Raw genomic sequence first — 20,561 nt, 5'->3', positions numbered from 1 at the left:
TGTGCAGCGGGATCACAATGCCGTGCTCATCCCTCTCGGTCAGAGTAAGACCCCTGAATAGATATTTATATATAAAAGGAGAGAAGGCAGAGGGGTAGTAGTGTCTGCTTATCAAAGATGGTGGGGAATGCTTAAATACTCATGAGACCCCGCGGTGTTTAACCTAGATTAAACCGGCGAGGTCCGAGGGCTCTTCAAAACAAAGACAAGTTCAAGACTTCCTCTCCCTTAAGGATGTGTCAAGGGCAATCCAGACAAAAGACGAATGTCTTCTTCAGCGGGGCGATAAGCATCTGGGCACGGGCGGCGTGAAGCGATTCCTTTTCTTTCTCACATCCCCTCTCTCCATTCAGACTAATGTGGCTACAGTGATTTAACAGAATATGGGGCCCTGGCGATTGCTTATCTGGCCCTTAAGGGCATGGCTGTGCAGCTTGGACGCTGAGTGATAGGCTCTATGCTCAGGAGCGGGGTGGGCCAGCAGCTCCAGAGAGAAGTCATTGTACTAAAGCAGTGTAGGACTTGTTGGAATGATTAATGTTGGTTTCATTCCTGGACCCATATCAGGCGAAGTTCCCTAGACAAAACTTTTGCTGAATCTTAAGTTGTGCACGAGAGAGAAAGAGTGAGTGAGAGAGAGAGAAAGAAAGAGAGAGAGAAAAGGAGTTATTCTCTATTGATTTTCCTCCCCCACGCCCTCATGTAGCCCCTGTCTGAAGAGGCGTCACCGCCGGGAGCACTTCCATTCCGATTCTCTTTGCCTCAGATTTCCTATGGATGTATTGTAAGTAAGTGGCTCATTTTTTACTGCGCCATACAAAGGGCCTGTCAATGGAGTCTCCCGCGGTCGGCACATTTGTTCCTCCACATAAGACGGGAATGCACGAATACAATAAATAAATCAACACACTTGTCTGCTGCTAGCAGGGGAACAGAGGCGGCAACAAAACCCCCTTCCTCTTTTTTCGTTTAAATGGTAATGCCACAGGATTGTAAAGTTAATGAGATAAGTATGAATGAATTCATCGCCCCCATGCTGCCCGTCCCCTCCACTGCAAACTCGTAAAAGTAAATGCCGCAGAGTTTTCTTTTGGCTTTAGGTTTGTTTACATTTGTTGTGCTTACTGAACAAATAAAACCGTCATCTTTTATAAGGAGTTGTAGTGAAGCAGCAGTTAGTACAGACTTTCTGATTTTAATGTAACGAAGTACACAGCACATTTTAGGACAGAGTCTGTATATTTTACTGTTAAAGTAAATGTAATGAAGAAAGAATAGCAAAGGTATGCAGCAGCTGATAAAACACTTTTCTGTATTTACAGTGTTTATAAAAGCGTGTTCACCCCTTTGGATGTTTTCCTTTTCTTTTATTGTTTCCATAAATTAAATGATGTTCAGTATATTTTAGTTTAAAAAAAGATAAAATTTTAAATAATTAAATAACATGATTTTAAATAAAAAAGTGCAGTTATATTCATCCATTTCAGGTCAGTCATTATTGCACAGCAATAACTCTATGGGGATTGATCTCTGTTAGGCTTGAACCTCTTCATTCCTTTTTGCAAAAATGCTCAAACTCAAACTGATTGCACAGAGAATTACCTTTTTTACCTATTAAAACAGAGGTCTGGGCTTTGACTCTGCCACTCAGTGGCTGGACCTTCCAGACAGGTATCTTCAGTCACCTGAGACACACTCACTGGTGATGGCCATTTCACTTTCTGGTCAGCTTGTCTGTAGGTGTGTGCAATTCAGAGAAATGTAAATCTGTAAAATACTTGGCCATCATAATCCCCAGCATTTCATTCATAATATTCAGGATTTTCCATAAACATGACATTCTTTCCATACTTTACAATGCAGGGCCTGGAAGACTGTGAGTGTGTACCTAAAAATACCATAAGATATCAGCCATCTGTCTAAACTACATTTTGATTTGGTCACCACACATAAGATCACAATCAGTTTCAGTTCTACTAGATAACAGCAGTTCTCTGCCTCTCAGTTGTTGTAAGGTCATGGATAGCCTGCTATGTCTGCTTTGCATTCTAGTAATGTACAGTGTAAGAGAAACATAAAAAATAAATAATGTTGAGCCTTGCTTTCATGCCTCTCATAGGTAACTTTTTGTAAATGTGTTTTTTATTTTTAACTATAGTGGTTCTATAGTTATGTACTGGAAAAAGGGGCTAAATGGTTTGCCCAGAGGAACATATGATGTGTCAGTTTTGCTTATCATAGTTAGCATTTGTCAAGAAGTTGGATCAGGACCAGAAACTCTTCTAACTTTGATCCTTAGGACATTCAAGTCATTAAAATTGACAGTTCATCCATTTTACATGATTATTTCAGAAGCTTCGTTATTGTTTATTATACTTCAAGTCAGTGGATAAAGTGAAATATATATGAAATGCTCATATAATTTTCTCCAAGCATATTTAGATGTAAAATTCACTTTTGTCCAGCCGCTGCTGAAAACCTGTGAAAGCTCCATTTCTGCAATGCAGTCTCTTTATAATTACACAATTCCCATCATTGAGATCCACTGCAAACACTGTGAAAGAGTCTGGAAGGAAGCTATTCTGCACACCTGATGGACTATTCCTTTCACGAGACTGATTCTTCCCTCAGTCCTCTGATACACCACTCCAACATTTCAATATTTACATCAACAATCCCCCCCTTCCACAAATTCCAGAACTTCAGAAGCATTCAGATCAAGCCCCTCCATTCTGCAAGCTTATCCCCGTCCCCCTGAGTGAGCTATTCAGTTTACTGAATAAAATATTCTAATGCGTGCTGCTTTTCTTCCATTTGGTGTGCTTAAATATTACAAAGCATTTAATTATAAAAACTGAAGACAGCCGCAGTCCTGGGACTGTCACTGGGAAAAATAAATGTACAATCAAAATTGCAATTACCTGCAGAATTTCAGGGGTAAACAGATCAGCAATCTCATAACAAACACGAGCTAGTTTGCATTCTGAAATGAATACAGTTAGATCCAAAGCAATTTCCTTTTATTTATCTTAGCCACCACACATAAATAAAGCAAGGGCATTGAAGCAATTAGCATAATTAGACTGTGGTGGTCAGGCCCTATGTGATTTCTTAAGAGGCATCGGCGAGGATTGCGCGCGCGTGTGCGGTCTTTGTATCGGAGTGGTGATAGGTACAACAGCAGAAGGCAATCAGGCTTGTCAGTTTGAAGGTCCTCATTGCCTGAAGGACTGCAGTAGCCCAGTTAGCCTTGGACCTCCAAAACCAAAACTTCAATATCTGACATTACTCTGCTTATGTATTATTCAGAGTGAGTAAGCGCATCAAACAGTAACAAAACATTTCAGCCCGGCCCAAATGTTCCATTTGAAACGGCTCTATTGTGCTGGCTCATCACCAAAAGAGGAACCGTTGTAGAGAAACGGCTGATTTGATAGGCACTTAAAACCAGCACTAGACCCCGTCGTGCGGCCTGAGTGTGTTGAAGAGAAGGCCACGGTCTGGTTATGTTGACCTCTGTGTGAGTCATATACCCTGAGTGTACCTTCCCGAGCCCTAGGCCACTCCACAGGCCCTTACTGACGAGCTGATTATAGTGTAATTATCATGTCGGCCTGCTGCTGTAATAGAGCCCCTTTGATGATGGGTCTCTGTCGGGTCCTGTAGAGATGCTGCTCCAGTGTCTCTGAGGAGACTGACCCTCGGCGATCTTCATATGCACATTTGTACCAGGGTTTCACAGCCCTTTTAATGATAACGCTCGTGTCTTAGAAACTGCTTTTAGTGTGTTAAATAATTCAGTATTTTAGGTTTATCTCTGATATCTAGGTAGAAGCGATGTAACTTGGCTTGGGTGAAATGTGTCAAAATGCAGTTTTACATGCACATCTACAACTTTATGATCTGACTCTAGAATGAAACAGGATGTTTTTTTGTTTGTTTGTTTTTCTGTGTTTGACTCTTATTGGCTGGTTTAGCCTTTAGCTTAACATGAAGATCAACTCAAACATAGAGACACACTCTACACAGGCTTTTGCTTCCTCACATTCCACTTTTAACATCTATCTCTGGGTAGCTTTCTGGCACACACAAAGCCACACTCACAAAGGCTGGTTTTCAGATCAAGTTGTGTATTTATATCTGGCTGTGATTTGAATGCTTTCCTGTGTTAATGGTGGCTAAATTGTGGCTACGTTTTTTTTTTCCCAAGACACCAAATGTTCTGTAATTGGTCACTGCCTGTTACCAAACCTCCATGTTGAATTAGGCAAAGCAAGCGGGTATACAAATATTTATTAGGGGCACAAATATTGGTCAAATATTATGAGTTGTTCATCTATTTTATAGACTGTATAGTGCTTTTGTCTGCTTACACACTGGGGACGTATTCTGTCGTACTGACTTTATGGCTTTATGACTTTGCTTTAGCTTTGTTTTGTCCATTACAGACGTAGAGGTCACTCGTCTTATTGCGTGGAAAGGCCTCGTTTATATTCATCTGCCTTATTTTTTCCCATTTCCTGCCGGATGTCCGAGATTTAGCGTGATTTTATAAAGCCTACACAGGGCCATAAGGCACACAGAACATTACAAAATAAAGTACATTTATTTTATACACGGTCTATTTCTTGGTATTTTAATCTCAGTGTCTTCATGAGGGAGAGTCACTTGGAATAGCTTTCTCAGCATCTTAAAGGAGTGCCTAGAGGTGCTGAACAATAGCTGCTGCTTTTCCTTCATGCTGTGAATCTCCAGCCCATTTTAAATCACCATCTCAGTTAGGTTTAGGTCAGGGGATTGTGGAGGCTGAAACCCTTGTTTTCTCATTTTTATTATTACCGTATTTTTCGGACTATAAGGCGCACCGTATTATAAGACGCACTATCAAAGAACGCCTATTTTCTGCTATTTTTCCATACATAGGGCGCATCGCATTATAAGGCGCGTTAAGTGACACTAGAAAGTGAACAGGGGTGGCGCCATGTTTCCCTTCCCCCACCGGGGGTGGTCTCTTGCTGGTGGAGCGTCTCAGTATACAAATCTCGCTCTTTCAAAGTCAAACGAGTGCTGGATATTAATCTACACAGATTCCTCTCCTGAAAACTGTTTATTTGGGTGAGTAACGTGCTTCAGTTTATTTACAGTAAGCTTAGATTTCCAGATGTCCACTAAGGCTTGCTGCACCAGCGTTAGCATAGCTATCCGCTAGCGCGCTAGCTAGTCACCTAAACTAGTAAAGTTAACCCAAACTTAAACGACAGCGTTACACTGAGTAATCCTGCGTGTTCTGGTAAGACAGTGAGATATTAGCTAGCGATTCGTCCCCCGTAGCTTGTTTTAACACGGTAAACAAGCAGATTACAGGCTGATAAAACTCACCTCTGAGAGAGTTAGCGCTTAGCATCTAGCTAATGCTAGCCAGGCAAAGCAGCACAGACTTACAGGCCGATAACTCACCTCTGAACGGTGAACGCTTAGCGATTAGCATCTAACTCTAATAATACTGCTCCAGCAGTATTAAAAGTACTAAATTTAGAAAATACTGATCTCTGAACAGTGAAAAAGCTAGCTAGCTAAGCGGTTAGCATCTAGCTAATGCTATTGCTGCTCCAGCCTCGGAGCGGCACGGCTCTGCACGGAGTGTGTGTTTACTGCTCCTTACACCTGACGGGTAAAATTTAGATAATACTGATCTCTGAACAGTGAATAAGCTAGCTAGCTAAGCGGTTAGCATCTAGCTAATGCTATTGCTGCTCCAGCCTCGGAGCGGCACGGCTCTGCACGGAGTGTGTGTTTACTGCTCCTTACACCTGACTGGTAAAATTTAGATAATACTGATCTCTGAACAGTGAATAAGCTAGCTAGCTTAGCGGTTAGCATCTAGCTAATGCTATTGCTGCTCCAGCCTCGGAGCTGCACGGCTCTGGACTCTGTATAGCACTGAAACTCTCTATAACGCTGCACGGAGTGTGTGTTTACTGCTCCTTACAACCTGACGAGTAAAATCCATACAAAAGGCGCACCGTATTATAAGACGCACTGTCAATTTTTGTGAAAATTAAAAGTTTTTAAGTGCGCCTTATAGTCCGAAAAATACGGTAATCTAAAATGTAGAAAATAAATTAAATAAAGAAATAAAGAAAAATGTTTAATAAGTACTATATGTATTGAATAAATATTAAATATTTGAATGTTCCCTCGTCCTAACACCATATAAAAACAAATCCGTGCGTGTGTGCACATGACCATATGTATGTATATGTATTTAACTTCTGTGAGGGTTTAGTGTCAGATCCTAGCAGGCGGTCTCCTCCCGAGCCAGCCAGGCCTTTCATTTGTTTGTACAGACGTCATATTACTTTATTAAGCCTGTGTTTAAACACATAAGCATTCAAATTAGAATTAATCCTCTTAGGGTTGAGCTAAATCCTCCTCTAACTCCACAGATTAGACTTAGGAAATATTTCCTGAGCCTAACCTGGCTAAAGCCAAGAGTGAGTTTGTAATGGGGGGAACTCTCTCTCTCTCTCTCTCTCTCTTGCGTTCTCTCTCTCTCTCTCTCTCTCTCTCTCCTTCTCTCTCCCTCCTTTCTTACTAGAGTGATAACAGAGAGAGCCCAGTCTCCTCAGCACTTTCTCTTAACTCTGATATTATTGTCTTGTGCCATCACCCGAAGGTGACTGTTATCACTTAATTAAATCCAGACACGCAGGGAGGTAGAAACAATATTGTTGCCTCGTCACCCGAAGGAACTTTTCCAAAGCGTGGCAATTTGGACAGAGAAAAGCCCATGTTCACTTTCTGCTTTTTCTCGAGTGTGGATCATATTCTCCTTGCTGCTGTATGCTAATTTAGATTTCAAATATCAGCCTTCCAAGCCGCCTTCTTCGCTGGTGGGCTGTATCTAGAAACAATGCTCTCTTTATACATTAGCGCTAATCAGACGAGCTACACGTTCATGCTCAGACTGCGGAAATGTGTGCATTAAAACTAAATTGTTTAGATGGGCTTGTGGTGACTAATTATGGCTGCAGTTTATTGGTTGCAATACATTATTGCTATTTTTCTTCATATAGAAATGAATGGGGCTTGTTTAGGGACTTTTCTAATGTAATATTGATGCAACTACACTCATATTCAACTGACAACATGGAGTACCGCAGCCACCACTTGCCAACACCTTAGCAACCACATTGGCATGCTGTAGAAAACATCAGGTGCACACCTAGTAGCTGCCAGGGATACCACAGCAACCACTTCGCAACACATTAGCAAAACCATGGAAACCAACTGGAATATCATAGCAGCAACAACCTTGAAATGGAATCCACCTTTTTTTAACCGATGAAACAGAACAAACAAAATTATTTGTAAAGTATGAAGGTGAATACAGCTTTGGAAAAAAAATAAGATACCACTTCACAATGATCAGTTTTATATATGTTTGAGTAAAATGAACATTGTTGTTTAATACTGTAAACTACTGATAATATTTATCTGAAATTCCAAATAAAAATATAGCATTTGCATAAAGCATTTATTTGCAGAAAATGTGTTCATATTTATTTTAGAAACAACAATACTAATGTTTTAACTTATAAAGAGTCTAGAAAGCAATATTTGGTGGAATTAATCACAGCTGTAATGTGTCCTGGCATGCTCTCCACCACCAGTCTTACACACTGCTTTTGGGTGCACATCTTTGCCCTTCAGCTTTGTTTGATGGCTTGTGACCGTCTGTCTTCCTCTTGATTACATTGAAGAGGTATCATTTTTTATTTGGAATTTAAAAGAGAAATGTTGTCAGTAGTTTGTAGAATAAAACAGTAATGTTTATTGTACTTAAACATATAACCATAAATTGTAAAACAAAAATAAATATCTTTTTTTCCAGAGCTGTATATTTTTGTTTCGGCATTGGGTGTAAATTGTTAGTGTATTTAGCAGTAAATGAATATGTCAGGCTGAGGTGTGAAATGGTTGTTTTAGAGTTTTAGGCTGTTTAGAGTAAGTGGTTGCAGTGTGAAGAGCATGGTGGCTTTTTTTTTTTTAATGGACGCCTGCAGTGTGTCACTCCACCTATAAAATAGAGCAATAAATACGTCATGTTGAGCAGGAGCTGAGCTGCCTGCTCCTGCGCTAAGCGTAAGCCTTTTCCAGTGAAATAAGCGTTATAACGATGTTCTTATTTGAGGGAGGTCTCAGCGTGGGGTTAGATGAGTGATTTGAGCATCCCCCGAGCTAGTGCCTTCAATAAATAAATCAATACTCAGCATCCATATTTGCACATTTCTACATGGCTTGTCAGCCTCAAAATTGACTTCAGTGAAAAATATATTTTTCACAGCTCCCATGGCAAAAGAGAGGTTCTGATAAGATCTCTTTTAACGCCCCTCATCATTCTCTCTCTCTCTCTCTCTCTCTCTCTCTCTCTCTCTCTCTCTCTCTAATACAAATTCTCTCTGCCCATATGTCCCTCTCCTATACTCTCTCCCTGTCTCTTTCTTTCTGTGTGTGTGTGTTTCTTGCCCTCACACCAGTGTGAAAGTGATGAATCTAAGTGGAACACTGTCAATTTTGTCTGTCTGTGAGAAAAAAGATCAGAGCAGTAATGGGCCGGCTGCTCGCTTTGATTTGTTCATTGAATTAAAAGACCCTTTATATCTCTCACTCTTTCTGCCGTGCATGTTTGCGTGCACACGCCTGTGTGTGTGGAAGTGTAAGTGTGTGTGGAGAAGGCTGGAAGATGGGCTAATAATGAGATCCGTCTCTGACAGTAGGAGTCTTCACCGTCTCTGCATGCTCTCTTCCCCACACACACACACACACACACACATACACACACACACTCGCAGGAGTCCACACTGGCTGATTTAGGCAGCTCTGCTGGAAGTGTTGATTGCAGCGATTGTTCTTTAAAAGAGGAGGTTTGGAGTGGATGCAGGGATGGAGCGACAAGGAGAGGAGGTGGTGTTTGAGGTGGAGGTGGTGGTGATGGGGTCTTAGTGGAATCTGAACATGTGGCATGCCCCCATCGCCAGCTGCCCTGCTCCCTCTCTGCCTCCCTCGCTCTCCATTTTGTCTGACCTAATAGTTAATGATATGTTAATAGTCATTGAGGCGGTTCTCTGCTGGCCAGCGCTGTGTGTGTTAATATGGCAGTGTGGCGGCTCTGGACAGGGCGCAGGGAGCAGATTGATGTTTGTCAGCCCGTGTCCTTCAGCCCCAGCATATTTGTCCTCTGTTAGGAAAAACATGGGCCGCTTTGGACAGAGGCACTGTTTGCTCTTCACACAGCGAGCCTCTTCTGCGCTGTTGCTCAAGATGGCGCCGTTTCTGCTACTTGTTATTCGTTTTGCATCTCTAGCTCAAGTCATTTCAAACTAAAAGTGATGAAAAATATTGATCAACTTTAGCATCTCTGTTTTATATCTCTTATCCTGGAACAAGGGACAGTGTAATAGTGTCAGCGACAGCTGTGCATCAGAGTCCTAAATCAAAGCGTGCGTTAACCCACAGAGGTTAGTTATATAATAAAACCATTTTGTAATTTTATCAGACTTTTTGTTGCTTTATGAGAAGTTAAAGTGAGTTAGGTTAAATTTCTGATTCTAAACTCTGGCCAGTACAACACAGGGAATATTCAAACATTGCATTTTCAGCAGAACAGTATCTGGAGTTTTTCAGAATGGTGCAATAAAGCAAAAACATCTAGTGAGCACCAGTTCTGACAAGACAAAAACTTCTTGTAGAGGGGAGAGGTCAATAGAGATTGCCCGGACTGGTAGATTGACATAAATTAGACATAAAGATTTAAGTTCAAATAAATACTGTGCGGTTTCAGTGGGCAGAAAAGTATCTTATAATGCACAGCCAAAAAACTTTTTTTTGTGAGGTGGATGGACTACAAGAACAGAAATTTGAGGCTCAGACTTACAAAAACAGCACAATTGAGCCTGTCCAACGAATAAACACATATTAACTATTTCTCCCTGTTGGGATAAATGTTAAGAAATTAAGAAATATAGTGTGAAATTCTGTGTTTTGACTATATTGTTTTGTTTATTTATGAAATACTGTCAAAATGTAGAGAGCACTTATAGCCGACAAACCTACTATACTGCTCTGAGAAAAATTAAGAGACCACAGTTTCTCTGATTTTGCTATTTATAGGTATATGTTTGAGTTAAATGAACATTGTTGTTGTTTTATTCTATAATCTACGGACAACATTTCTCCCAAATTCCAAATAAAAATATTGTCATTTAGAGCATTTATTTGCAGAAAATGAGAAATGGCTGAAATACCAAGAGCTTTCAGACCTCAAATAATGCAAAGAAAACGAGTTCATATTAATAAATTTTTTTTACAGTTCAGAAATCAATATTTGATAGAATAACCCTAATTTTTAATCGTAGTTTTCATGCATCTTGGCATGTTCTCCTCCACCAGTCTTACACACTGCTTTTGGATAACTTAACCACTTAAGGTTTTCAATTTGGTAAAATTAAAGAAACTCATTTTTTTTCCACGGCTGTATTAGAAGTTACAGAAAGGTTCATGCCAGGATCATTGATTAAAATATTTTGTCCCCTAACTCGGGGATACTACTGCTTTTAATTTAAAAGTAAAAAATCTTAGGGACTGCTGCTTCAATTACATTTAAATATTGCAGCGATAGGAAATACTTCTTAACCTTCCTCTGAAATCCATGGAATCTTCCATCCCCTGACTTGAAATATTTAGCTGCATTGGTCCACAGACATCACATGTGTTCCCTGTTGAAAATTTCCTCTTGTAAAATTCTCCATCTGTAAGGAGCACGAGAGCCAGCTCATCTGTCCTAGCTTAATCTAGCCTGCAGTCATGCTGTTTACTGCCAAAGGTCAAGCACACAACCTCAGAGCCAGTCTCTAGCCATCTTTAAGCTGGCTGGACCACTTCTTAAAACTGCAGGATTCTGCTCTTCCCTCGCAGCTCCTTTGGGGCGAGCGAGAGAGAGAGGCGGCTCACGAGGCATGACTGTTTTAAACAAATGACATAAAAAGCCCATCCTAATGTAACACATTTCTCCCCCAGAAGTTTGTCTGCCCGGTGATTTATAGGGCACTTTACCCAGTGGTTAGCCTGTAAACAGAGGCCGTTTATCATGAGGGGAGGCTGCTGATGCTGAGGCTGGCGGAGGCTCCTCCAGAGACCCGGCTCCGCTGCCCCTCAGCCACGCTGCCTCCGAGAGACAAAAGGCCTGGAGATGATTGCAGCCTGGCTTGAGGTGACTGCTGGGGGTCCTCTCTGACAGACGGGTTTGGTCTGTGGGGACGCGGGCAGCCATGTCAGTGCCTGAGTAGACTTCCCCCGGTCAAGAGGCTGAAGAATAATCCTCCACTTAGGAGGGTTGAGGGGGGTCTCCCAGTGGAGAGCACTGTACACTGGGTGGGAATGATGAATAACTCTGAACCGTTGCGAAACTAGGACTAAGAATAATGTTGCTAACCTCAAAAAAGGCTTACACAGATTAAATATATGTATACAGCTCTGGAAAAAATTACAGAGACCAGTTTCTCTGATTTTGCTATTTATAGGTTAATGTTTGAGTAAAATGAACATTGTTGTTTTATTCTATAAACTACAGACAACATTTCTCCCAAATTCTAAATAAAAATATTGTAATTTAGAGCATTTATTTGCAGAAAATGAGAAATGGCTGAAATAACAAAAAAGATGCAGAGCTTTCAGATCTCAAATAATGCAAAGAAAACAAGTTCATATTCATAAAGTTTTAAGAGTTCAGAAATCAATATTTGGTGGAATAATCCTGGTTTTTATTCACAGTTTTCATGCATCTTGGCATGTTCTCCTCCACCAGTCTTACACACTGCTTTTCGATAATTTTATGCCGCTCCTGGTGCAAATATTGAAGCAGGTCATCCATCTTCCTCTTGATTAAATTCCAGAGGTTTTCAATTTGGTAAAAATCAAAGAAACTCATTTTAAGTATATATGTAGAGTGCTATGTAAATGAAAGTTAAAATACAGTTTTAACATTTGCATAATTATCATTAAAGAAGACCAGTATTTATAGTTAGCTTCCAAAACCTTGTTACAGATTTATACATTTTAAAGAATATTTTTTGTTTGCCAGTAACTGAAAACAGTACATTCTTTCTAAATAACTTTCTACAGTGTCCACATTTATTTTTATTTATTAGTTTCCATTCATTCATTTTAATATTAATATTAATGTTATGTAGTGTTTTTCAAAAAACATTTAAAAGTGAAAAAAATGTTTTGTTTAATGGCTTATTGTACATTAATATATAAATAGCAATGAATAGTAAATCATGTTTGGGTGTTTCTGTTGGTCTACATTAATGAATCATTCATATAGGGTAAAGGGCATCTGCCATGTTCAAACAGTTTAATAAATAAAAAAAAAAGAGTTAATGATATGACACCAGTGATGTTCATCTTTTATATAGTATGTAATATATACATTGATTATCTTGCAGATATTAGAATAGAGTAGAGAAATATTGGGACATATCTGAATTATTGAATTTAGTCACATTGTCACATGTAAATACTATCTACACTGACATGCCAAAAGTCATGGGATGGCTTGGGAAAGCCCAAAATGTTGTGAGGTTGCGAGGTGTTATCTTGTGAGTGAGACTAAACACTGACCGTAAGCATGTAAGTATCTAGCCATGCAGAATGCCTTTACATACATTAGTGGAGGAATGGCGTTGTTCTGAAGGGGTCCAGTATTCAGTATGTTACTGTAATAGGATAACTCCAAGGCAATAAATCAGTTGATGAATTTCTTATATCCTAGACATTCCACGAGTGAGTGATCAGTATTATTAAAAAGTGGAAGTGTTTAGAAAGCACAGAAAGTGGAAGTGTTTAGAAAGCACAGAAACTCAGGAACAAATTTTCAGTCCATGTTAAGTCCTGAATGCTCTGATGACTCCAACTGATACATGGAGTTCCAAACATGCAGTTATACTGTAGCTGCAAAGAGGTGCACTTCATATTATTACTCATGGATTTACAAATTTATGTCATCAAAGCACCTCTGTGTAATGTAAAGCTGTTCTAATACTTTTACCCATATATGTAATTAATTACATTTTCATATTCATTCTACTTTTAAAAAAATATATATAATTCTATTTCTCCCCATTTTACACCGCAAATGACCTAACCCACTCATTAGGACATTCCCTATCACTAGCAATGCCCCAACAACCAGGAGGGTGAAAACTAGCACACGCCTCCTCTGATACATGTAAAGTCAGCCACTGCCTCTTTTGGAACTGCTTCTGATGCAGCGTTGATGGCAAGCTACATGAACAGGATTCGAACCAGCGATCGCCTGATCATAGTGGCATACTTAGTCATTTTACTTTTTTATCAAATTCCTAATAATAAAGACTTGCATAATTTGCTATAGTATTTTTGGTGTAAGAATAGAATTATTGGCTCAAACTTAATTCTTCCGTATTCCTCCATCATTAGTAAGTCATCCACCTGTTTCACATGCTAGCAGTGTGTTTTATGGACTTCCACTGCATTTCACTCCACATGGTTTGCTAATATGCTTAAGTGCTAGCCTGTCGCCCGCTTTAAGCTTAGCGCAGTGTAATGTTTAGTCTGGCGCATCAGTGCTGGCATAAGCACGGTTGAGATTAGGCCTAATGTAATCACAGCGATGCTATTAGCATAACGCGATACAGAGTGTGACAAAGTGGCGGAGCTAGCATTTGTTCAGTTAACGTAAAACGGATCCAGAAATGTGCTAAATCCCGGGCTGTGTGTTGTGAAGTGTCATAGGAAGCGTCAGCGGCGGTGTGAAGGCAGTGTAATGTAAAGTGTAAGGCTAAGCGTCGGCACTAGCGCGCGCGTGTGTGTGTTTGGGGAGGCTGGCGGGCTCGGGCGGCCCGCTGAGGGAGCTGCTGTTGTCAGCTGCATATCAGCGTGCTGTAAATAGCCCGGGGCTGTGCTGTTTTATCGGCGGGTAGAGACCGCGCACTCCTCTCGCCAGCTGCCACTGCTCTTTTTAGAGCTGGAAATAAACGAGAGAGAGAGAGAGACGCTTCACTGCCCTGTCTGTGTAAACCTCATTTTCATAAAAAGGTGATCAGATCGGCTGGGACATTGTGCACAGTGCTTTGTTATAAATATTTTTATATTTTTTCCATTCTTCTCTTCTTTTTCTTGTGGGAAAGCCTTTTCTCATTTGTTACTTACCCTTCTCTCCCGTGCTTAGCAGGCCCTACAGATTATCTGAATCAGTAGGGGACAATATGTAATTAACCTGGCTGACCTCAGTGCCTTAATTGTTGCCTGTTGGAAGCCCTGTCTCAGAGTCTCCAGCAGTGATCTCCATACCACAAGGCTTTCCGTACTGAAAAGTCCCTAATTATATGCATGTAATCTGGGCGGCATTAAAGCAACGCCGTGTCGCGTTTCGCAGGCATTATTAATACGAATGTATCTCTGTGGAATGACGCGGTTTTATGCGTTCTCCATGATTCCTTCAGCAGTTGCATCTGTGATACGGAGCTGTTGATTTATGTCGTAATTGTTTGCTTTAACGACCTATCCGAGGCCTTTCTACACACTGTGATTGCAGTTGTAACTGTTTTAGGGCGAAGCTGTGAGGCACACTTCTCCCTCTGGTTTGAAAAACGAGCTGTTTGTGTGTATATCGTCTCACCTGCTTCTTTTTCCTTTCTCTTCCCCTCTCTCTCTCTCTCTCTCTCTCTCTCTCCCTTTTTCTCTCTCTCTCCCTCTTTCTCTCTCTCTCTCTTTCTCTCTCTCTTTCACCTTCCACAGTCCCTGGATGGATTCGTATTTGCACTAAACAAGGAGGGGAGGTTTTTGTACATCTCAGAGACCGTGTCCATATACCTGGGGCTTTCACAGGTGAGTCCACATGAAATTTCTCCAAAAAATCTCCTTCCTTAAATTAGGCCTTTTTAAAAACCTCACCATTCTTTTTTTTCATCAGTCTTTGATTTGATTTACTTCAGTAGTGCATATTTTAACACACACACACACACACACAGATTCTCATGAGGAATCTGCCTCTCCTATTGCCAGAACCTGGGAAACCTATCAATAATGCTAGTGATCAGCAGAGGTCAGAGAGTGGGCGAGTGATGACCTTGAGCTCCCACACAGCTCTCTGTATCTAGTTGTTCTCTATCTTGAGAACTGGCGAGACTTAATCAGAGGAACAGCCATGTGTTAGCCAGCAGTTATTAGATAAGCCCAGTGACCAGTGAAAGACTCCTCTGTGACTGGCTCTTTATGGTCAAGGATTCAGGACTGAATTCTAATAATAATATAATATATTTTATAGTAGGGTGAGGTAAAGGTGTTAATGCTTACATTAGCTTTAAAAAATCCAAAAGATCAAATGAAAAGAGAATATGACTAAAAGCAAAACGGCCTACTGTCTGCCAGATCGAAGATAAAATATATGAATTATTAGCGGCAGACTAAGGCGAATTTTAATTTAATTTGGTATTAATTGATTGATGATTTTTATCAAATAATTGATTAGTTGTACCCAAAGCTGGTGGAATTTGTTGTACTTATCTTTTGTGGGGTTTTATCTGCAGTCAGGAGGTTGGCCTGCTGATAAAGGGCTTGTTAAGTCTTTAGCATGAGTAGAGTTTATTATCTTACATGGCTAAGCTGATCCTCCAAGTCTCTTCATCTTAATTGCTGGGACCTTATAGCTCGTTAATCTGTCTCAGAACCCAAAAAGTGTGCAACTTGGTTAATTATTTTCAACCTTAATTAGATTAGTGTTGTTTAAGCTTTCGCAAATTGACAAGGTTCTGACTTATGGAAGGTATTTTTTTTTTCTTTTTTGATAAAATGTTAATGAAGCTGCTGGCTTAACATTGTCACCACTGAAGCACCTTCTTGCAAAAAGTGATTGTTTTTAGGCATTCATTTTCTCATCATTGGCTGCATGGTATTGGGGAAAACTGCCATTACAACTGTTTTTGTTCTGAGAAATATTAATATATATTTTATTGTGTTGAAATAAATCTGCCTCTGGTAGATATGTCATCGAAAAAATTAGGACAAATTGATAAAAAATAAAATTTGTGTTTTCTGACATTGCATGTCCTGCGATGTGACTTTTGTGCATGCCTACATTGCGATGACTGATGATGCTGTAATGATATACTGTACAACACTACTTAACACACAAACACATCAGAACATAATATCTTACAGTGTGAGCATAAAAGCCAGATCATTCCACATATGGTATAAAATCACATGTAAGTAAAGTGATGCATGTCTTTAGCCAGTGTTATGCTGGCTCTGGAATTCAAAGAGCTAATGATGAGCGCTATTAGACATTCAGGACTTGAATCATAGTCGAGCCATTACACTGGGCTATAGTCGATAGCGTGACCTTTGAGCACTGCTGCTCAATCATCCGGGTGTTCAGACACTCAGATCCGAGCTTTATTCTCAGGCAGAGACTGAAGCTTCCAGAGGCACTGGAGGAAAGCTAATCTCCCAATCGGGGCCTTCCTCAGGTCTTTGATAGTAGATATAAAGCATCCTTTCCTGTCCTCAGCAGCAGACAAGAGACAATGCTGCCAGCTATTGCCACAATTATATCTGCTAAACCTCACAGCTCCACGCTGTGATTCCAAACCTGCAGCTCAGTGATCAGACGCCAAGTGTGATGTTCTGCTGCGTGATGAAATCTAAGAGGGAAATCTGAAGAGGTTATAAACTACAAGTGTGCACCTGTGTGTTATATGTGTGTATTTCCCCATTAAGACTCTCAGTTATCAGCAATATTAAAGCAGCATTATGTGCCAATTTTGTTTAAACATTGCTAAAAATTGCTACTGTGTGCTTTACATGCCAAAAACTGCAATACGTAACTATTATTTTGGACAAAAAAACCCAAACACTGTGAGATAACTGTGTTCTGTTTGAGTAGAATCCTGTAATATTACTCTACTGCATCAGTCCATGTGCTTATTTGACTTTAGAGTGATGTTCTGCATCTCTGAGCTTGTAAAGTGAAAAGTATGTTCTTAAAGTGGTGGCTTGAGGAGTTCCACATCTTGATTGTAGGAGGAGCTCAGGAGCAAGAATTGATTGGCAGTTTTTGCACAATACTTATTTAACAAAAAAAGCTGCTCACTGCATCAGTTATATACCTTGTTCCCAGCTGAAACCATCACCCATGCAGTTTATCCAATGATCAAATGGGAGGCTCTTAATTATTTGCTTAATTAAATCCGTGAGGTAACTTTTTCAAATAAATGAGAGTGCGATTTAAATCTTAAATATTTTTATTTAGAAATAAATTTGATTATTTTTGTGTGTATAGACAGAAAGAAAAACAGTAAATTACTCATTTTTTCTTACAGATTTGTAAAATTTTAACAACTCAGAAGTTCAAACTAAATGCTGCCGATAATGAATGAGAGTTAAATTGATAGTACATTTACATTTTATTTAAATAAATCTTTCATGTTTATTAAAATAAATCTTTCAATCTTTGTGTAATTCACTATCTAATTAATTTAAATTTTTCACACTTGAGATTTTCCCAGACCCACTAATCCAGATTGCTGATCCATGATCCTCCTGAAAATGCCCAGGCGTGGTCTGCAGTGTGTTAAAGCTGTGCTTTAAGTAATGCTATTGATTCAGAAACAGGAAGTGAGTGAGCATTAGCCCTGCCATTAGCAGTTTATGTGCACTTCATATGTGGCATATGTGTAGATGTGAAGATATGCAATGTGTCAAGTAATCTGTGTTTTAGTGCAACATGAATATAACAGTAATAAAGCTATCATCCTATTGGTAATGGCTATCCATTTATTGTAAAACAAAAATATAAAAGTAAAGAAGCATCTGTCTGTTTTTGCAATAACACAGAATTGTGCTTTCAATCCATAGTTCAGAAGAAATTCTCCTGTGTGAAAACAAACCTGCATCAATAAGCTTCTCTCCTAAATGAGTCCAGTCGAGGTTCCCAATCGACTATTCAGAATATGATACGAACTAGTAAAACTAAAATGTGAGTCCTTCTTTTGGGTTTTTGCAGCTGTAATTTAAGGTAAGAACTGTTCCTCCTGGTCTGCACTGTGATTGGGTTAAATTTTGATCTGTCTACAGAGACATTTCTTTCTGGCCTGTGCGCCCTGAGGAACATTTTTACAGGCTTCTCTCCTCCTTTCTTGTGCACCACCCCCCAAGCTGAATGAGAGAGTGATGTGAAATTGCTTTTCCCTCTGTGGCCATTGACCACCTTGTGTTAGATTAATGTGTGCAGACCGGAGCACCTAACAGGTTTTTACAGCACGAGCAAGCTTTTCCTCTTGTATTACGGACACTATTGTGATGGCGTACAACCTCGGCGGATGCCCTTAGCTATTTGATAATGCACTCAGCATGGTTGAGCTGAAGGCACTGGATGTGTACTTGCTCTCTTATCGCCGCTGTCTGTGACTCCACTTCCAGATTCCTCTGATAATGAGGCGCGTGTTTGACAGTAGGTGAAACACTGAGATCCCTGCCCGTATTATTCACTCCACCAGATGGCCGTTTAACCATTTTTTGTTGCGCTAATAGCCGTGATCATTTCACTCCTGCATGTAAATAGGCATATGCTGCCAAAAGTCGCGCACGTCTTAGTTATTCAGGTCTCTTCGCTAATATTTGGCTTCTGAGCCGGATGATTAGTTCATTTCCAATAATTAATACGTGATGGATGGGTTGCCGTCTTTCTAGATTAATCATCAGAATTGCAGCGGTGCCATTCAATAGACCGTCCCACGACACAAATTGAGTGGCAGCAGTATAATCATGCCACTCGGGCCTCCGTTACGTGGTCTGTAGAGCGATCAGAGCGGCGCAGGGTCGCGGGCAGAACGAGGCTGTTTTTTTTGTAAGACCTTGTTGGAGGGTCACAGGAGTCCCTGCAGTGATATTGAGGTACAGCTTGCGAGTGGGCAACTGTCTGTTTTGTAATTGAGATGTGTATGTTTGCTTTGTGTAACAGATGGCATTGTGTGCCGATGCTGATGGCTAGGAAAATAATAATCGCATTATTCCGGCCAAAAGAATATTAGCTTTTGGAAGGTGGCCATTTTTCAGCCTGCACCCCTGCCAGTACAGCATATGCACTCGCATGGACTGGATATCCAAGGAAATTGATACATCTGGAATACAGAGTGCATCTGAGTTCTCATCTGCCACGGAGGCTTTCGATTTAACCCGTTGCGTGTAGCTGGAAGCGTAGCGTAACTGTACGCTCAGCGACATCTGAAGGCCATGTGTAATCTACCATATGGTGGAGGAATTTGTCTTTCTCGGTTGTTTGTGTTTGGCGATAGCGACGGGTCTGGAACGCCTCCGGCCAACCCCTCCTATCTGCATCAGCAGAGCCTCTCCTTCACAAGAGAAGGCGGCTCTGTTCTGAAGGAGCCGGCTGCCCCTCATACCCTCAGCGCGGAGAAGCAGAGCTGGAAGGAAAAGCAGACACCTGCTGGTTTGGTCATATTTGTTCTGTGGTTTGGGTCTGTTCTGTCTTGATTGCTCTGTAATAGCAGGAATGTGGCCAGCAGTAGTTTTAGTTGTTGCTTCTGACCACTTTTGCCTTTAACAACTGGAGGTTAGTTGAAATATCTTTAATTCTCTAGTTTTTCAGCAGGGTGGCATTGATCCAGTACTGGGTATTGGCATCAGGCTGTCAGCAGAAAATTCTGTATTTATTATTATTATTTTTGGAGACCTTGTTGGAGGGTTTTTTTAAGGAAATTTTAATAAATCCTGTAAGAAATCCAGATTTTTTTTTTTTTGACAAACTGTTAAAAAGACTGAATAAAAAATGATGAATGTTCTAGTTTGTGTACTTTTCTCTCCATAAAAATGAGCAGTTCTAAAAACCTTACAAACACATTAGCAACAGTAACAAAGTCTTTATCCAATACTGCTTTGTTGCCACTATGCATAGGCTGTAGCCTCTACACCAGTTACTATTCGGGCTGCCAGCTTTTCCGTGTAGAAACGCAGAGCACATTTGCCACACAACAGAGCGTTACGCTAACCAGCGCGACTGAAATCCCCTCAGCGCTCGCCTGGAAGGAAATGTAGACACCTGCTGGGCTGTGCGGGACAGAGCAGCATGTGCACCACCACCTGAGAGCCATCAGAGAGGCCTCGCTCCTCGCCTTTCCCCAGACACTCCTCCCCCCCTCCCCATCCCCGCCCATCCCCTCCCCTCCCGGCCCCCCCGTGCTCCGGCCCCGCCACAGAGAGCGCAGGAATATTGAATGTATTAGCATAACCGTCCGCCTGAATGTCTGATCACATCTTTGTGAGGAGATCAGCCCTGCTCCCTCGCTTTATCCCATCCCTCATTCCTTCACTCATTTACACCCCGCTCTGCCTCTGCTTTAGCCTCTTCTTCTACCTGTCTGACAGGAAGCCATTTTTTTGAAGGCATCGTTCCGCCTAATCAAATAATTAAATCTTTTGGGGGTTGGTGTTTGTTT

At 40.7% G+C, this 20,561-nt stretch overlaps 1 protein-coding gene across 4 annotated transcripts in view; it reads left to right on the top strand.

Annotated features, from left to right (window-relative positions):
- LOC103033325 (neuronal PAS domain-containing protein 3) overlaps positions 1 to 20,561 on the top strand; it is a 281,074-nt gene that overhangs the window by 166,719 nt on the left and 93,794 nt on the right. For all 4 annotated transcript variants that reach the window (XM_049463946.1, XM_007253775.4, XM_049463948.1 and 1 more), the window contains one exon: positions 14,842 to 14,931. In XM_049463946.1, coding sequence (XP_049319903.1) covers positions 14,842 to 14,931 — 90 coding nt within the window. The remainder of the gene's footprint in view (positions 1 to 14,841; positions 14,932 to 20,561) is intronic.

The sequence above is a fragment of the Astyanax mexicanus genome, chromosome 14 (genome assembly GCF_023375975.1).
Source record: "Astyanax mexicanus isolate ESR-SI-001 chromosome 14, AstMex3_surface, whole genome shotgun sequence".
Classification (NCBI taxonomy): Eukaryota; Metazoa; Chordata; class Actinopteri; order Characiformes; family Acestrorhamphidae; genus Astyanax; species Astyanax mexicanus.
Note: the sequence above shows the minus strand (reverse complement) of the source record. Positions and strands in the feature narration are given on the sequence as shown.